At 47.7% G+C, this 20,029-nt stretch overlaps 1 protein-coding gene across 2 annotated transcripts; it reads left to right on the forward strand.

The window, feature by feature from the left end:
* The first annotated feature begins 10,489 nt into the window (after positions 1-10,489).
* On the forward strand, positions 10,490-12,446 carry LOC125538939 (60S ribosomal protein L23A-like). 2 transcript variants are annotated; one of them, XM_048702253.1, is made up of 4 exons: positions 10,490-10,609; positions 11,251-11,290; positions 11,743-12,103; positions 12,198-12,446. In XM_048702253.1, the coding sequence occupies exons 2-4, from the start codon at positions 11,278-11,280 to the stop codon at positions 12,280-12,282; spliced, it is 459 nt and encodes a 152-aa protein (XP_048558210.1). In that variant the 5' UTR covers positions 10,490-10,609; positions 11,251-11,277; the 3' UTR covers positions 12,283-12,446. The 2 variants fall into 2 exon arrangements, with proteins under 2 accessions (XP_048558210.1, XP_048558211.1); XM_048702254.1 differs by having other exon boundaries at positions 10,497-10,604.
* The last annotated feature ends 7,583 nt before the right edge of the window (positions 12,447-20,029 follow it).

Consider the following 20,029-nt stretch of genomic DNA (forward strand, 5'->3'; position numbering starts at 1 on the left):
GGGCCAGACGCCAGGGTCTCCGGCGTTTGGCCCCCTGGCCTCCGCAAAACTCCTTTTGCACCGACCTAAAGCCTCATGGGCTTGACCCCTTGGCCTAACCATATCATCCAATATATGAATCTTTACGTCTCGACCATTTCGAGACTCCTCGTCATGTCCCCGATCTCATCCGGGACTCCGAACTCCTTCGGTACATCAAAACATGTAAACTCATAATATAACTGCCATCGTAACCTTAAGCGTGCGGACCCTACGGGTTCGAGAACAATGCAGACATGACCGAGACATGTCTCCGGTCAATAACCAATAGCGGGACCTGGATGCCCATATTGGCTCCTACATATTCTACGAAGATCTTTATCGGTCAGACCGCATAACAACATACGTTGTTCCCTTTGTCATCGGTATGTTACTTGCCCGAGATTCGATCGTCGGTATTCCTATACCTAGTTCAATCTCGTTACCGGCAAGTCTCTTTACTCGTTCTGTAATACATCATCTCGCAACTAACATATTAGTTACAAGGGCCAATTCCAGTTCTGCCCCTAACTCGAACCCACTACTCAGTTTTGCCCCTAATTTTCAGGTATGCTCAGTTTTGCCCCTCCGCCGTTAGTGTCACTTATAGAAATGCCCTTTTGCGTCGTTACCGTCCGGTCAAAGTACTTTGACCATCCAGAAAAAAATAGCAAAAAAAATCAAAAAAATATGAAATTTGGTGGGATCGAAGATAGTCATGTCCGCAAGGCGCGTGCACATTTTTGTGTTGGTTGGACACTCCGGGAGCTCGTGGCAAAGGAAAACAAAAATAATTTATGCCTATGAACAGTAAATTCGAAAAAAATAGCAAAAAAGTTCAAAAAAATTTGAATTTATTTGGCGTCAAAGAGGCTTGAGTGCACAAAGTGCTTGCAAGTTTTGGTGATCAAATGACGTACGGGGCGCTCTAGAGAAACAAAAAACAAAATAGTGCATTTTTTCAAAGTTTTTTGAGCTAAAATTTGTTTTTTTTCTCCACGAGCTCCTACAATGTCCAAACACAACAAAAACGTGCACACATCTTGCGCACCTGAATATCTTGAGTCCCACGAAATTTCATATTTTTTTGATTTTTTTTCTATTTTTTTTGAATTTACTGCTCGCATGCGTACAAAATTTATGTTTTCCTTTGACACGAGCTCCCGGAGTGTCCGAACGGCATGAAAATGTGCACGCGCCTTGTGGACATGACTATCTTCGATCCCACCAAATTTCATATTTTTTTGATTTTTTTTGCTATTTTTTCAGGACGGTCAAAGACCTTTGACCGGACGGTAACGGCAGAGAAGGGCATTTCTATAAGTGAAACTAACGGCGGAGGGGCAAAACTGAGCATACCTAAAAATTAGGGGCAAAACTGAGTAGTGGGTTCGAGTTAAGGGCATAGATGTAAATGTCCCTAGTTACAATGCTTGCAAGGCTTATGTGATGTGCATTACCGAGAGGGCCCAGAGATACCTCTCCGACAATCGAAGTGACAAATCCTAATCTCGAAATACGCCAACCCAACATCTCCCTTTGGAGACACCTGTAATGCTCCTTTATAATCACCCAGTTACGTTGTGACGTTTGGTAGCACCCAAAGTGTTCCTCCGGCAAACGGGAGTTGCATAATCTCATAGTCATAGGAACATGTATAAGTCATGAAGAAAACAATAGCACGACGTTGTAAAACGACGGCCAGTGAATTGTAATACGACTCACTATAGGGCGAATTCGAGCTCGGTACCCGGGGATCCCGTTAATCAAATAACAACTCCTTTGTCTATGGTTAGGAAACATAACCATCTTTGATTAACGAGCTAGTCAAGTAGAGGCATACTAGTGACACTCTGTTTGTCTATGTATTCACACATGTATTATGTTTCCGGTTAATACAATTCTAGCATGAATAATAAACATTTATCATGAAATAAGGAAATAAATAATAACTTTATTATTGCCTCTAGGGCATATTTCCTTCATTGATTTGTGCATAGATCTCCCCGGCAACGGTGCCAGAAATGGCTTGTTGACGGGAGATCAAATCTTGACTTGACTTGGTGCAACCTCCCCGGCAACGGCGCCAGAAATCCTTCTTGCTACCTCTTGAGCATGCGTTGGTTTTCCCTTGAAGAGGAAAGGGTGATGCAGCAAAGTAGCATAAGTATTTCCCTCAGTTTTTGAGAACCAAGGTATCAATCCAGTAGGAGGTAATACGCAAGTCCCTAGTACCTGCACAAACAAACAAGAACCTCGCAACCAATGCGATAAAGGGGTTGTCAATCCCTTCACGGTCACTTACGAAAGTGAGATCTGATAGAGATAATAAGATAAATATTTTTGGTATTTTATTGTATAGATTGGAAAATAAAGATTGCAAAATAAACAACGATAGAAACAACAAGTTGCTAGGAAAATAATATAATGAAAAATAGACCCGGGGCCATAGGTTTCACTAGTGGCTTCTCTCAAGATAGCAAATTCTACGGTGGGTGAACAAATTACTGTCGAGCAATTGATAGAAAAGCGCATAGTTATGAGAATATCTAGGCATGATCATGTATATAGGCATCACGTCCGCGACAAGTAGACCAAAACAATTTTGCATCTACTAGAATTACTCCACACATCGACCGCTATCCAGCATGCATCTAGAGTATTAAGTTCATAAGAACAGAGTAACGCATTAGGCAAGATGACATGATGTAGAGGAATAAACTCAAGCAATATGATATAAACCCCATCTTTGTATCCTCGATGGCAACAATACAATACGTGCCTTGCTGCCCCTGCTATCACTGGGAAAGGACACCACAAGATTGAACCCAAAGCTAAGCACTTCTCCCATTGCAAGAAAGATCAATCTAGTAGGCCAAACCAAACTGATAATTCGAAGAGACTTGCAAAGATATTAAATCATGCATAAAAGAATTCAGAGAAGAATCAAATATTGTTCATAGATAATCTTGATCATAAAACCACAATTCATCGGATCTCGACAAACACACCGCAAAAAGAATTACATCGAATAGATCTCCAAGAGAATTGAGGAGAACTTTGTATTGAGATCCAAAGAGAGAGAAGAAGCCATCTAGCTAATAACTATGGACCCGAAGGTCTGCAGTAAACTACTCACACATCATCAGAGAGGCTATGGTGTTGATGTAGGAGCCCTCCATGATCGATTCCCCCTCCGGCGGAGCGCCGGCAAAGGCCCCAAGATGGGATCTCACGCGTACAGAAGGTTGCGGCGGTGGAAATAGGGTTTCGTGGTGCTCTCGAATGTTTTCAGAGTATATGAGTATATATAGGCGAAAGAACTAGGTCAGCAAAGCCACAAGGGGCCCACGAGGGTGGGGGGAGCGCCTACCCCCCTAGGCGTGCCCTCCTACCTCGTGGTCGCCTCGTTTCTTCCTTGACGTCCACTCCAAGTCTCCTGGATTGCGTTTGTTTCAAAAATAACTCTCTCGAAGGTTTCATTCCGTTTGGACTCTGTTTGATATTATTTTTCTGCGAAACACCCAAATAGGCAAAAAAAACAGCAATTTGCACTGGGCCTTTAGTTAGTAGGTAGTCCCAAAAATAATATAAAGGTATATTAAAGCACATTAAACATCCAAAACAGATAATATAATAGCATGGAACAATCAAAAATTACAGATATGTTGGAGACGTATCAGTGCTCTCGGCGCGGCGTGGTCAATGTGGTCAAGGAACGACTTCGATTGGAAGAGTACTGTATGTGGAGAGACTGACAGTTGGGTCCACGGCCGCAGCAAGGAAGTGCAACCTTATTACGTGTAAAATAATTATTCCTCCACCTGACAGCAGGGACCCACCGGATGGGCCACCGTATTTCGCGAAAAAAATGTTCCCCCTGACTGCTGGGACCCACCAGCTACATCTTCGCACGCAAGAAAGTGCATCCATATTACGGGCAAAAAAAAGTTCTCCCCCTGACAGTTGGGACCCACCAGCAATAACTTCGCGCGCAAGGAAGTGTCTCCTTATCCTCTCTGACAATCAGGACCCACCTGGTCGAAGTGTACGTAGCGTTGTCATTCTAGTCACGAACGTGTACGTACATACTGGTCGACCGATCTGTCTGCAGACTGCAACGATGAACCGTGGCCGAGTAAGGAAGGACACGTATGAATTAGACAAGTATTACCATGAAAAAAGGGGCACATGTCGTAGTAGAGGCGCGGACGTAGCATGTCACGCAGTCTCATCAATATCGTGTACACGTACGTACAACCATGGTGCAAGAAAGTAAATACGGCCACGTACGTACATATGGGTGGGGTCTCGAACGCCTACTCGCACATACATACGGCCATGGCTCGTGTACATGAAGAGGCAGCGACGACGTCCTATTCATGGGAAGCCAACCGATTGGCTCGGAACGAAGAAACTGCATCGTCGTGTTCATCGGGAGGCAACAAAATGGATCGTGTTCATCGGGAGCCAACCGGCTTGGACGGAACAGCCGAAACAAGGTGTGGCGCACCGTAGAACGGAGGAAACGGCCTTGTGTTCGACCACCTACGGGCGAAACGGGATCCTGTTCACCGAAAGGGGTCTGGCGTACCGCTAAACAAAGGAAACAAACTTCTCTTCGACCTCCTACGGTCGAAACGGGGTCCTGTTGATCGAGAGGGGTGTGGCGTACCGCAAAACGGAGGAAACAGACTTCTCTTCGACCTCCTATGGTCGAAATGGGGCTACTGTTCATCGGGAGGGGTGTGGCGTACCACAAAACGGGGCTCCACGGGCTACTATTCATCCACCATCTACTACCTCACTCCAGCCTCCACGGGCTACTGTTCATCCACCGTCGACCTCCTCCAGCCTCCATCTGCGACTGTTCATCCATGACGTCTCCCTCCTGCCTTCACCAGCTACCATTCATCCACGGGCTCCTGTTCATCAAGCCTCCACCGGCTACTGTTCAACCACCCCTCTACGGGCTACTGTTCATCCAGCCCTCCATCGGCTACTGTTCAACCCCTCCACGGGGTCCTGTTCATCCACCCCCAACCGGCTCGATTGGGGTCCTATTCATCCAGCGGCAACGACCTCTAGCTACTACCCCAGGGTCCTGTTCATCCACCCCCCACCGGGAACTGTTCATCCAACCCCCAACAACGTTCACTATTCATCAAGAGGCAGCAGGTCCGATCGGCTTCAGTTAGCAACAATAGCGAAGGAATCGCTCGATCGGGTTCAGTTAACAGCCATGGATCGATCGACCGCTCAGGTTCAGTAACGCGTAGCCAGTGCAATCGCTCGGTTTCAGTAGGCAAATGCCTCGCCCGGGTTTAGTTAGAGCCCAACGTCTCGCACCCACGCGCGTACGTGTACGACAGAAACACGCAATCCCTCCGTGCATCTCTCGGCCCCGACCACCCACCGTAACCGGGAACTCCCTGATATTTTCCTCGCCCTCGCTTCTATCACGGTTTTTTTTCTGTCATGGACGGCCCAAAGAATGTCATGCAGCTGCGTCTCCGGCCCGCCCAGGACGAAAAGCCCATTTTCTGTCATGATTTTTTGTCATAGAAGTAGGAGCCCACCACATGTATGATGATATTGGGTTTTGTCACAACTATCGTCTTGGAAGTGTCATAAGCATGACATATTTTTTTCGTTCAGCCCAAAATATCACGGATGTGTCTTTTTTGTAGTGCACCGGTCCACCCACATATAAAATTACCAAAGTAACGAACGTGAATCAACTAAGCATGATGAACATGACTAGATGACAATTCCCACGTGTCCTCGAGAGTGCCTTGCTTGCTATTAGAGAACTTACTGGCTTGTCCTTTGCTATAAAAAGAATTGGGCCACCTTGATGCACCTTTTTATTATTGTTACTTGTTACGAATTATCTTGCTACAAATCTATCTATCACCGATACTTTTAATATTTGCAGAAAATACCTTACTGAGAACCACTTTGTCATTTTCTTCTACTCCTTGTTGGGTTCGACACTACGGGAAACAACTAATTTGCTGTTAGGGGACATCTTTGCCGTCAGCTTTTCGTCGGGCAGACGGCAAAGAAAAGGTTTGCCGTCATCAACAGACGGCAAAGAAAAACTGACGGTAAAATAGACTTTGCCGTCTGCTAAAAAAACACGGACGGCAAAGAACTCACTTTACCGTCTGTAAAACAAAATACAGATGGCAAAGCTCTTTGCCGTGTGCTTTTTTTATTATAGATGGCAAAGTATAATCTTTACCTTCTGTAATGAAAAACGCAGACGGCAAAGATCTTTGCCGTATGTATTTTATTTGATGACGGCAAAATGAGTTCTTTGCCGTATGTAATAAAGAAAACAGTCGGCAAACAAGAAACACAGCCCACGGATCGATCCCACGGATCGTTGACGTGGCAGCAATATCCACCGCAGATGCGCAACCCACCCCATCCCTACGATCTCTCTGTCCCCACCCCACCACCCGCAGCCCAACCAACCCACCTTATCCACCCGCAGCCCACCCCACCGCACGTTCTCTCTCTCTCTCTCTCTCTCTCTCTCTCTCTCGCGCCGGCGTATCCCGCTCGCCCGCCTCCAGATTGACCCGCCGGCGCCACCAGCCTCGGTCCTCCGGCCAGCGAATCCTCTGCCACCGCCGGCAGGCCTCCGGCCTCCCCTTCCTCTGCTCCGTCCCTCTCTGAATCCTCCCTCTCTCTTTCTCCAGGAACAACCGAGGCGGGCGGCGCGAGCAGGGCATGGTCGCTCCGGGCTGCAAGAGACGCGCGGGCGGGCGGCGCTAGCAGGGCAGCCGGCGCGGGAGGCCGCTGCGAGCGACGCTCGGGCGGGCGGCGCTAGCAGGGCGCGGGCGAGCAGGGCCGTGCGGCTACGCGGCGAGCATGGCCGGGCGCCGGTTCGGAGACCAGGTCGGGCGACCAGGGCACGCCTGCTGCCGGCCGGTGCGGGCAGGGCAGCCGGCGCGGGAGGCCGCTGCAAGCGACGCGCGGGCGGTCGGCGCTAGCAGGGCGCGGGCGAGCTGGGCCGTGCGTCTGCGCGGCGAGCATGGCCGGGCGCTGGTGCAGAGGATGGCCGGGCGGCTGTGCGGTGGCGCGGCTAGGCGAGCAGGGCAAGGCGGCGGCATGGATCCCCGGCCAGTAGAAGGACGGCCGACGGTCAAGTCCCTGTTCCTGCAGTGGACAAGGACGAAGGACTTGATTGCTTTTATTTTTACTTTCTAGGGTCCTTTGTGTAAATTTTCAGGACAACTGTGTAACTTCTCTATAACTCCACCTACAAGTGTAACTTCTCTGTAACTCCACCAGTCCACCTACAATGAATGAAAGGTAGCACGGCCGTGTCGAAACCAAATCTAACGTGAGCTGAACCTGCTCTATTGATTTGATGTTCATGTGTCCGGCGTGTACTTTAGTCTAGATGACAGCAAAGAACAAGTTTTGACTGACGGCAAAGAACGTGGTTTTGCCGTGTGTTATTTTTGCGGCAGACGGCAAATCTATAGTTGGCTGACGGCAAAATCTTTGCCATCTGCCTGGTCAAAAGCTGACGGGAAAGTATTCTTTGCCTACTTATCCTTGCCGTCTGCTTTCTGACGGTAAAATCTTTGCCGTCTGTATTAAGGTCTTTGCCGTCTGTGATTCACAGACGGCAAATTATTTGATTCCTGTAGTGCGACACACTTACTTATCAAAAGGACTACAATTGATCCCCTATATTTGTGGGTCATCAGATCCGTGTTACCGTACTAAACCCTTCTGTCACTTGTGTTCAGAATAACACTTCATGGTCTCCCTGCCCTTAGCCTCTTTGTGGCTCGTTCCTCATGATCATGGGGATCATGGGTACCTGCAGGGATGAAGAACGTAGATGAGACAAGAGACATCTACGAAACAATTTTATTTTACACATACGGGACGTTAATTCAAAGTAGTTCCACTGATCCCCACAACAAATATAGAGGGTTGCAAGTCCTTTGCCTCAACCCATACTTTACCAAACTACTCACACAAGGAGATCAGATCACACGAAGAACACATTGAAAAACATATCATGGGGAATGATTGATTGGTAATATGTCTTACAATGGATGACGTGTGTGGTGCATGATTACAAGTATGATCTAGAGGAAGAAGATCTATGGTGGTGATGGTGGCTATGGAGATGGAAATGGCGGCAACTAGTGTTGATGGAGATGGATGAAGATGACTCCGTTCTGACTTCACTCGCGGACTTTCTGTTCACATTTCGACCTGATCCCCTTTATAAAAGTTGTTCACATGGAATGTCGTCTTTTGTGATATTTCTTCCGGTGTGTCTCGTCTTGATTTCTTCTATCTCATCCTTCACTTCTTTCCATGTTCACACTTGATTTCTTCCATTTTTAGCCCATTTCATGTGGAAACACATCAAAGAGAGGGACGAGGCTTGTCTGCTCCCTTGCGGTGCTCCCATCCGTGCTCCCACGCACCCATTACTCATCCAACGGTTACGCTAGTTTCCTTCCCAGCGTACCTTTTCAAGAAAATAAAAGGCAAATAAATCTTGTATCTCCTTCTCCCCTTCATACTTATTCTCTCTCCCGTAATACATATATTTTCTTTTCCCTTCCGCTTACCCTTCCATCATCCAGTTAGCCAGCTATCGACGGATTTCCTCCTGTCGCCGCCCTGATTTTCTCCTTTGCCTGATACTTGTATATGTCTGAGATAGTTCATTCGTTGTACTTCTGTCTATGATCATACTCATAGTTGATCTGATTTATCTAATGCGCTTTTGCTTCTGGCTGAGATTGACCTTGTTTGATGAGCTCATGTCTTCATCAGTGGTGAGATTTCTGTGATTCCCCATATGGATTAACAGATGATTGGTTGGTTTGGCACCCAGACCTGTGTTCTTTGTTCGTCGGCGGTAAAACCATGAAATTAGCATTGATATCCCCTCCAAATTTAATGCAACACTAGTGTTACGGGAGGGACTGAGAGAGAAACAAGTATGTACCGAAGAAAGGTGGGGTACCGAGGGGAGAAGGAAATACATGATTTATTTGCCTATTTTTTCCTGGTAAAGAAACGATCGGGGAAGGAAACTAGCACGACCATTGGATGAGGAATGGGTGAGTTGGGAGCACGGATGGGAGCGCCGTGAGGGAGCATGCAAGCCTCATCCCAAAGAGAGGATTTGTGAAATCCTTTGCATCTATTAGTCATAGTAGCAATATCGGAGCGAATATCTCAGTTTTAATGAAATATCTCGGTTTAAATAAAGGGTAAATGAGTGTAAAAATATCACTCATCAGTGTGCCATCAAAACTTCATGCCACTACTAAGTGAGACCCAAAAGATGGGGCGCGACCTAAGTTACCGGGGGCATGCGCTAGAAATGGCATGCCACAAATAATCTCTCATTGTGTGATTCATGCCACTAGCAAGTGAGACCCATAATTAAGGCACAACGTAAGTTAATATGGCCTGCGCCAGAAATGGCACATCGATGATTCACAGGCCGTAGATTCATGTCGTATGTTTGGGACGGTGAGTTTAGAGTTTGTAGAGTCTATCGACGTGCCCTGCTTGGGACAGTGAGTTTAGGGTTTGTAGAGTCTATCGGCGTTACGATGATGACTTCCCTTGATGTTGGGTCCTGCAACGTAATCTTCATTATATCTGATGAGCCCTCAGGTGTCAGCGCGTAGCGTGTGGGGTTTATTGGAATCAATACTTGTAGACATGTGTCTCTTCCGCCCGTCAGGACTTCCTCTCTAGGCAATGGTCCCGATAGAACAACAGCCTTGACGACTTCTTGTCCGCGATCAACCGTGTTAATCTGGCTCGGGTATTGGAGCGTCTTGCGGTGGCACTCCAACCGCCTGTTCAAGAAGTTAGTGCACCGTAAAGATTTCAATGTAATTATTTTATTTTTCAGGGTTTGGTTAACATTTTTTATTTTTGCAAAAACTAAAAAAATCCAAAAAAATCCTTACGGTAGCCTTTTGGCTCTCGGGTATTAGTGCTCCTGATGGGTGAAAATAGTTTATTTTTTCCTAGTAATACAAAAAATCAGCCAAAAACCATGCGCATGGGTTGGGGTTGGAAAATGAAAACAAGCAATGGTTGGAAAAGCAAATTCAAATCTATACAAACAAGACCAGACTTCTTATTTCTTCACAAGCCGCATGCGCTAGAATTATCTTATGAAAATTTATCTATTAAAAAAATGCAGATCACCACACATGTGATTTTTTGGTTGTTTATTGCAAGACCGAAAAAAACTGAGAAAATATTTTTGGCAGAACGAGCGGTATTGCCGGAGAGCCGAAGTGATTTTTCGCTTTAAAAACGCAAAGCAATTTAAAACGAGATATAGCATTTAAAGAAAAACTCAATTTAGGAAAAAAAAAACGTGCGAGATAACTAACTTATCGGCGTCAAGGCCTCGCGGCGATCTGTACAGCCCAATCAGGCCCAGCCCAGTCTGTACCCTAGACGAGGGAGTCGCTCGACTCCACGATATAAAGGCCTGGCACGCGTGGCCGCTAGGGTTCCTCCTCAGCCGTCTTCGCATCGCCTCGCGCCCGCACCCCAGGAAGGTAAGGTAAGCCGCCCGCCGCCACCTCCCCATCCCACCCCTCCCCCGCCGCCGTGCTCATGCTCCGCTCTTCTTCGCCTCAGTTAGCCGGCGTCGAGCCCCCGCGGCTCCCTCGTTCTTGACGAGATGCCGGATCCGCTCCATGCGCGCGAAATCCCGTGCTTCTCCTGTAGCGTCGGCGTCGTTGTTCATGGCAGTAGCTGTTGTTTTCCTCAGTGATTTGTCCCGTAGCCCGTCCTATTCCGCGGTAGTGTGAAGATCCGTTAGTAGTCCAGATGTGTAGGAGATGTTTATGTTTTGTTGCGCGTGATGATCATGGTTGGTAGATTTGGGCGTCAAATTAGATGCTTGTTTGGGCTTGTGGCTTATCCCTGTTTCCAGTTCATGACGAATCGAGTTAGTGTTCTGTTTATAGTTGTTTCATGTATTTTCATCACATGGTCTGTCGAAATACTGTGCTCGGGAAATGTTGTTGTTTGGATTTCGATTTACCCTTGTGGTAGAAGACGCTCTGAGTTGCTTTAGCTCGGAAAACTAGACTAGTTTCCTCTTCCAACACACACAGCTTGCTTTTCTAATGTCATTGTATTTTCCTATATCGTTTCTCGTTATATCGATCTGAAATCGCTGCTCGTCTGTGTTTGCAGTTCAAGAGGCTGTCCTGAGAAGCTCAAATGGCTCCCAAAGGTAACCTCAAAATGTTGCAGAACTATGTGCCTCCATTTTTTGTTGTTGAAAATGCTAATGCAGACATTTCAGGTGCTTTAGATTTGAGTTCATGTGTAGTTCAAAGTTTGCTTTACATCTCACAGTATTGTGGTCTCACTATTGGATTGGTTAACATGAATGAATGCAGTTTTCACTATTTGGTTGCTCTTGTAAAATGTTTGTTCTTTGTCATACATAAAACTGACAAATTTTTATGGCAAAATTTCTTTTGCCAACTGAATGGTGCTCCAATAGTATGCTCTGCAAATTTCAGTGATATGCTGCAACTTGTTACTCTTTGCCATGTTAAAAACTTAAACTCATGCTTGACTGAATTGCCCCTTTATGATCCAGAAGCTTACTCTCATCTGTCATTCTGTATGTCTTGCTGCGAAGCCCATTAGCTGATTATTGTTTCCATCTGTTACCAGTTGCTGTTGCCAAGAAGGGCGATGCCAAGGCCCAGGCTGCCAAGGTTGCCAAGGCTGTGAAGTCCGGGTCAATCAAGAAGACCGCAAAGAAGATCCGCACGTCTGTGACATTTCACCGCCCCAAGACCCTGTCCAAGGCCAGGGACCCCAAGTACCCCAGGATCAGCACCCCTGGCAGGAACAAGTTAGACCAGTACCAGATACTCAAGTACCCGCTTACCACTGAGTCTGCGATGAAGAAGATTGAAGACAACAACACCCTTGTCTTCATCGTCGACCTGAAGGCAGACAAAAAAAAGATCAAGGCTGCCGTGAAAAAGATGTACGACATCCAGGCCAAGAAGGTTAACACCCTGATCAGGTTAGTATTCTGCTCACATGTTCGTTTTTTGTGCTGCTTGCTTGATCCTCTATGACGTGCAGCTAGGTGACCAACCAAACTTGCAATTTTGCAGGCCTGATGGCAAGAAGAAGGCGTACGTGAAGCTGACACCAGACTATGATGCTCTTGACGTGGCCAACAAGATCGGCATCATATAAGTCAGAGGGACGGTCCTGCAGTAGGCGCTTGTGTCGTGGTTTCTTATGTTATTGGAGTTTTGTAGTTGTTACTTAGCAAAGGGGCTCAGTGGCTCCATTGCCTACCATATCGCCGCGCACTTTCATGAATTTGATGCAATCGAAGTGACTTGTGTTGATGCTAATTTGAGCTTTGCGTTTGGTCTTACCGTATTGGTTGGTATCTTTACCATCCTTCGACTTACCTTATTTCCTGTATAATTTCCAAGTTTTGCTTGTGTGTGTTTGTGTTGAACTCTTTGCTGCTTTGGGCGATGAGACAGAGAGCCGTTTTGTGATGTGATATTGTGATTGACTGGTTGCATCAGTAGCAGAAGCTACCGATGTGGTATCTGAAATTACATGGCATGTTGATGGTTAGGCATACATATGCACAGTTAACAGTCCTACACTGATCACCTGTAATTTTGTTGTTACTTAGCGAAGGGCCTCGGTGGCACCATTGCCGCTGCTTTGGGCGATGAGACAGAGTGATATTGTGATTGACATAAGCTTGCATCTGTAGCTGAAGCTGTGGTATCTGAAACTATCAGGTTGATGATTAGGCATACATATGCACAGTTAATCCTACAAGGGTCAGCCGGAATTTTACATGTCCAAATAAAACTAAGAATCGGCGATGTATAGTGTATCACAGCCGTGCTGGACCTAGCTGTAGCCGAACAACCAAGTCAAATTAGAGATGCTCAACGCGGAGGACGACGCATGTGACGGAAGATTGGCACCGGCGGCGAACCCTGTTCCCAGGCCGGTGCGTGGCTTCCAGACCACGGCAACCGTCACGTCGTCGCACGCATTCTCCCGGCCGTACGCCGCCGAGGCCACGCACAGCCGCTCCACGGCCTCGGCGCACTCCGGCGGCAACCGGGCCCTCGCCACGATGCGCGCGACGGCCTCGGCCCGCCTGCGCCGCTCCATGCCCAGGAACTCGGCGGCGCTGCCGCCCTTGTTGCCCATGAGGACGCGGCGGCGGCCGCGGTCGAGAACGAGGTGGACGAAGAGCTGGTGCTCGTGGAGGTCGGCGGCCAGCGTGCGCCGGCCGGAGGCGCGCAGGCGGACGGCGCCGTGGCAGGTGGAGGCCGTGAGGGCGAAGGCGACGCCGTCGGGGTGGGTCGTCAGGTCCGGCATGGGCCCTTGCTCCGTCGTCGTCGTGGTCGCCGGGACCTCGAGCCGAGTGGTCTGCGAGAGCGTGGCTGGCTACGCGTGATGGAGGGGCTCGTGGCATCGTCCAGGCGAGCGATTAATTAGTTGGCGAGATGCGGAAAGGAGTTATGGTCGGCGTAGTATTCTGTTTTCTAGGTTTTTGGTTTCGGACCCGGGCGCGCGCGCGCGGATACGCGGTATTGGTTACTGACGTGCCATTTCACTTGTTTATTTCCTTGCGCTTTCTCTGGATCTCTATCTCTCTCCGCGGTAAGGTTTCAGTCCTTCACGTTTCCCCCTTCCTCTCTCCATTTTTTTGTTTTATTTATCTCTGATTTTCTTTGAAAACCACATCAGCTATCCAGCCTCTTATTGATTTGTCAAATAAAATTTTAATGTTTGTGCACAACCATACTAATTTGGACACGTAAATCAATAGCTTTCTCACGGTAGATTTTTCATAGCTGTCCAGGAGATTTTGTGCAGCTGCTTTCAAAAATCCACAGCCCAATCAAACACCACCTAAAATATTTATACTCTTGTTGCAACGCACGAGTCATTATCTATAGTTGAATTCCGTCGAGAGCTTGGTTGTTCCTTCAAAGAGTTGAAACACATAATCCACTTTCCATACTTGGGCGTCTCCAACGCCGACACCCAACTGCTTGTATCCGTTCAAAACACAACTGTCTAGACCCTACAAGCCATCCAACGGTGACCCCCATCGGTCAGCAGTCCGGGCCGTCGTTTTCACGCAAACCGGAACCAGACCAGGGGCTTGGCAGGAGTTCGGATACTAGCTATCCACGTAGGTCTCTGACATCCTAGGGCCACCCAAAACTAAGGCAGAGCTCGTGCTTTTGTAGCTGATTGCACTGATTTCGCGACAAAATTCCTCACTCTCCTCTTTCATCCCACCGCTCTCACTCAATTCCCGTTCTTATTCGTCATTGCTGACGCATGGACCCGTAAGAGAAGCTGCCGGACACGGCGATGGTGGAGAATCCAGCAATCTAGTTACCAAGAATATGCTCAAGATCGAAGAGAGGAAGGCCATGCTCGAAGAGAAAAAGATTGAGATCGCAGCTGCTTCGGAGGACACAAAGATGTTGACCTTGAAGATGTAGGATTTAGACGACGATGCAAAGATAACCGTGCAAGCCGTCTATTTCAAGATGTTGAAGCGGCAGAAGGATCATTTGGAGAGAGTAAAGAAGGAGGCGGCCGAGACGGTGGCAACGACAGATTGAGCGTGGATGCTCGAATTGCCGGTCAGGCAGAGCATTTTTTGCACGAACTGCCGAACTAATATACTTTTGTGATCGGGTATCTAAAACTATGCATACTTGCCCCTTTTTGATTGTGATCGGGACTGATGTGATCCGGCGCGTGCTATGTGATCGGACGGATTTTGAATTTTAAATTGCCATTACTAGTGGACATTTAGGGGATAGCTTTGGATGGTCGCCTCCCGCATTAGTGTCCATGGACTGGTCCCCACTGGTCCATGGATGGATACGGTGTCCGGTTAGGGAGTCAGCGTTGGAGATGCCTTAAAACTTATGGTAGTCATTGCGCATTGGTTGTTTCCTTCAGGGGTGGACCCATATTGCTTTCTATCATGGGCAAACCAATGGAGTGGGGCACACTTGCATGAATTCAGACATTCTGACTCACTTAAAAAAATCAAACGAAGTCTATTGAAAATTGAGGATATAAATTTGTTTTCACAGTAAAATAAAACAATCTACATCTCTGATATGATGTCAAAATATATTTTCTGTGATGACCATGTACGATGATTGAAGACTTTTATGGTACCCTCAAATAGATATGAGCATACGTTTTAATTAGGAGGACAAAGGTCTAGATCATTATATACCAGTGCTCAAGACATGAGCAGTATTGGTCTTTGTAATGATTGAATTGGTAGAGTTTGACACTATCTTTTTTAAGGAATGGGGAAGGGGAGAGGGGGGGTGTAAATATGTTACTCGACAAGTAACCAAGTAGGAGACCGTTTACAAAAAATGATTGTACAGGCACCTGCATGTGAATGGAGGTATTTGCCACGAGTAAGTGATAACCTCAGCACACTATTTTATAAACCAGTAGGTCGAGAGATCTAAGTCATTGACGACTGACTTGAGAGTGGTAGCGCTAAGAACATCTTGGCCCTAAATGGTCTTGGCATTCCTTGAGTCTCAAACTTTTCACAGGATCAAAAGTAGGATGGATGGCCAATAGGACTAGTCTAACCCTGGCGTCAGCTGACGACCCCAAAGATCCGCCACAAGGTTGGTGGGCAGACACCGATGTCTTGGCAGACTCTACCGGAGAAGGGACACTTGATGGATATGATTGGAGTCCTCTAGCTCATGGTGACATCTTGAGTTGTTTGAGATGTTCTTGTGAGCAAGATCACCCTAAAATTAAGGCGGACACGAAACAGAAGTCAGGCGAAGATCTTGTTCATGTTTGAAACCCTTGTTTTCAAGATGTGTGCATAGGAGGTTCCACCCTTCTTGCGCATGATGAGGTGGTAGGCAAGCATTGCGGAGAAGGTCCTTGCCGAGTTGAGGAAGCGTGAGCATGGTTATGCCAACGACAAGAAATCTTGCAAGAAGGAGGCAATCAATTAGGCTAGTCACCGGCGGAGCTATGTAGAAGTCCGAGGGGCCATGGCCCCCAGCCCCAACAAGATTTAATTTTTATGAGGTGCTAGCTAGTATGCCTTAATCCCATGTTTGCACGCATGCATATGCCCATCATCTTCAACTTCACGCATACACATCTCGGCTGCCGCGAAGATCCTGTTCATGTTTGAAACCCTTGTTTTCAAGATGTGTGCATAGGAGGTTCCACCCTTCTTACACATGATGAGGTGGTAGGCAAGCATTGCGGAGAAGGTCGTTCCCCAGTTGAGGAAGTGTGAGCATGGTTATGCCAACGACAAGAAATCTTGCAACAAGGAGGCAATCAATGAGGCCAGTCACCGGCGGAGCTATGTAGAAGTCCGAGGGGGAGATGGCTCCCAGCCCCAACAAGATTTAATTTTTATGAGGTGCTAGTATGCCTTAATCCCATGTTTGCACGCATGAATATGCCTATCATCTTCAACTTCACGCATACACATCTCGGCTGCTGCTTCATCTCCTTGGGCATTGCTACTCAGGCGCTCGACTGCTCCATTTCATCCGACATGACTGCCGCCACACAGGCTCGACGCTGACTCACGAAGAGCTCCAATTCTGGGCCACGCGTGTAGCCGGCGACAGCGCCGTGTAGGGAGGACGACCAGGCTGATATGTAGAACCTCCATGGTTTGGTAATGACACGTTGAGATTTGAAGGCTTAACAGTATATGCATCCAAGTAGACAAGATGTATGTTTTGGTCTAGTTTTTTTAGTATACATGTACTTTGCAACCAATATAGGTAATGTAAATATAACTTTGTCTTAAGGCTACAAGTTCTAGTTTATTGCCAGAAATTTTTTTTGCGCCCCCTCTCCCCACGCATTTTTGTCAAGCTCCACCACTTAGGCCAGTGGTTTGGTCCTCGACTCCTCATAGCACCATAATTAGGTGTAGGAGGCGATCGTTAGATCCGACGTCAATGACACAAATATAAGGTTGAGGGAGGGGAAGAGCATTGGGTAGTGTTAATGTGGTCAAAAATGAGTCGTCGAAACCATGCCAGGTGGTGCAACTGGGTTGTTGCATACACTCCATTTATCAGGGATGCATGAGGACGTCCGCGATCATTCGCGCCTTCAAAAATAAACCAATATCTGTTGCTCTTCTAAATGTGCTAATACAAATATCCTCAACGCGGCTGTCGTTGACTTTTTTAAGAGGAAATATTTTTTTAGAGGACTGTTGTGGACTTAGTGGACTTGTTCAGGGGCGGAGCTCTGTTGGGGCCAAACTGGGCCATGGTCCGTCCAGGTTTTTTGCACTTTTAATTTTACCTATGCATCGAAGCAAAGCCCACCTGCAGCCCAGTAAGCATATGATCGATCCAAAGCGCTCGAGGTCTCTCAGTCGCAAGTCGCCATGCTCTCTCGCACCCAGCCGGCACGAGCTCCTGCTGTTTCTCACGGCTGCAGCAGGCAGGAGGCAGAGACATCGACGAATCAAGCAATCACTCCATCTAATTTCCTTGCAATTACGATTAAGCAAGAGATCACAGCTAATCTAATTTGTTTTCCCAAATACTGAGTTCAACGATGTAGTCAAATACATCATATAGTCCTGGTTAGATAGTCTGATTGTTCCACTCAATTGAGGGGCATGAATTAGATGAAAATAGTACTACATTGTACATCTAATTTTCCTGCAATTGCTTCATTAGATATCCTGATCTTCCACTCAATTGTTCTTTGCATTTTACAAATCACAACATATATTTGGTAGCCAAATCACAACATATATTTGGTAGCCATAAGCAATGGTAAGCAAGCTCACTCACACCTAGAGAAAAATTGATTTGGTTTTCAAAAGAAAAAGGATCATTTCAAAATTCACTTGATATATACATATATTCTCACTCCATCTTGTAATCCTGTTTTACAGACTAATGAGTATGACTCAGATTTTTTTTTTTTGAAAAAACAGTGCTCTTCCTTTGTTTGGCCCGCCCAACATTTTCTTTGAAGCTCCGCCACTTGTTCACTTGCATCCCTATGATGTAACCTCCGAGCAAGAACCACATTTATGCATGTATGTATGCGACTTGTATTTTCTTTTTTCGAAAGAGATATGATTTACATTTCCTGATTTTAGTCGACATGTTACCTTTTTTGAGATGGAGATGTTTTTTGCTTCAACGGGAATCCCGTTAAGGACAGAAAATTGATGATAGCTCATCGCCCCATACCCAATGCCTTCCATCTTAAACCCCTCTCCCCTCCAAAGTCCAAACCACCCGAACTTCCCTAACAAACTTCCACCCTCGATTCATCTCGGCCAGAAGCTCGTTCTTGGCGGCAATGGCAACGGCCGTGCGGAGTCTGCCGCCGGGCCACGCGTTCGAGCCCAGCGGCCACCAGATCATCACGCAGTACCTCGCACCCAAGGCGCTCCGGGGCGACGCCACCCCGGGGCACGTCGCGGAGGGCGTGGACGTCTTCGCCGCGAGCCCCCCGGCGCTCCCCTTCCACCCCAGCAGCAGGCGGCGGCACGGGGAGGCGTGGGGCTACTTCTATGGCGCCCAGGCCAGCGGCGACGCGCGGCCGGCGCCGGGCGGGTGCTGGGCGCGGTACGGCCGCGAGAAGGGGTACGTGCACGGCGCCGGCGCGGCCGCGGAGGCGGTCGCGTTCCGAAGCAGGTTCGCTTTCCACGTGCCGCGGAAGGGCTGCGACGGCGGGGCGGCGTGGGCGCCGACGCCGTGGCTGATGAAGGAGTACCGGCTCAACAAGGGCGCGGCCGCCTTCCGCGCCGCGCAGCCGGGCCCCAAGGCGAACATGGACTGCGTGGTCCGCAAGATCTTCACGAAGCCGGTGGTGGCGGCCCCTCCGCCGCCGGCTTGCAGCTCCGACGAGGAGGACTCCAGCGGCCCCGACATGGACGAGGAGGACGACGGGTGGTACGGCGAAGAGGACCGGAAGCGCGTCGGCTGCTCCATCGAGGGCCCGCCGAGGAAGCGCGCTCGACCTAGCTGATGATGCCGACCGAGCGCGCACGGGTGTGGGGATTGTGATCCATCCGGACGACTGGCTCGTGTCTCGCCGCGTTGCATCGGTCATGAAAACAATCCAGGATCGCTGCTGCGTTTATCCTTCGGAGAGCTTTTGATTTACAGTAACAGTACATGGGTTTCTGTAGTTGCAGTCATCACCAAACCCGTAGTTGAGAGAAACTGGTAGAGCCGAGAATCTGAATCTGTACGTATCTTGCATTGGTTCTGTAACATTTTGATCTGCTTGCTCTTGTACGAATAGTTCAGGAATCATATGCTTCAGGGTTGCAGTTCTCTTGGATGTTGAAGTAGCAGCTTGTTTGTAAGAGAGTTTTTCACTTATCAATTCTCATGTTGATGCAGAGTAAAACCCCCTCTGTCCCCAATCAACTCTCTGCTAAGTAATCCTTCCTTGTACAATTGCAGAAATGTGATGCTGGTCACAGAGGGAACTGTCTTCTGTGACCACCTCATCATTTTCCTGCAACACATTGGTTGCGATTTCAGAAATTGCAGAAATCAGCTACTCGTTGGAAGATTTCTTTTCCAGAATCTTCTCGTGAGCATATGCATATCCAATTGCAGAAATCTTCTCATCAATCCACTGCAACAATCTTTCGGTTGCGATTTCTTTTCCAGAATCTTCTCGTTGGAATGAAGCATTAAGGAGTAAGTATCAGCAAGGAATTAATACACTCCCAGGCCCAGCTAATCAGCTACTCAAATAACTTTTCCGAATGCATCCAGTGAGCATATGCATATCCAAGTTCTGAATGCACTTGACAGTTCAAAACAATTATGGCGTGATCCTCAAGTCAAAAAGAGAACAAAAAATGTAAACAAAATTACTCGTGCATCACAAGCCAAGCCTCCGTCCAAACTTC

The sequence above is a fragment of the Triticum urartu genome, chromosome 2 (assembly GCF_003073215.2).
Source record: "Triticum urartu cultivar G1812 chromosome 2, Tu2.1, whole genome shotgun sequence".
NCBI classification, from domain to species: domain Eukaryota; kingdom Viridiplantae; phylum Streptophyta; class Magnoliopsida; order Poales; family Poaceae; genus Triticum; species Triticum urartu.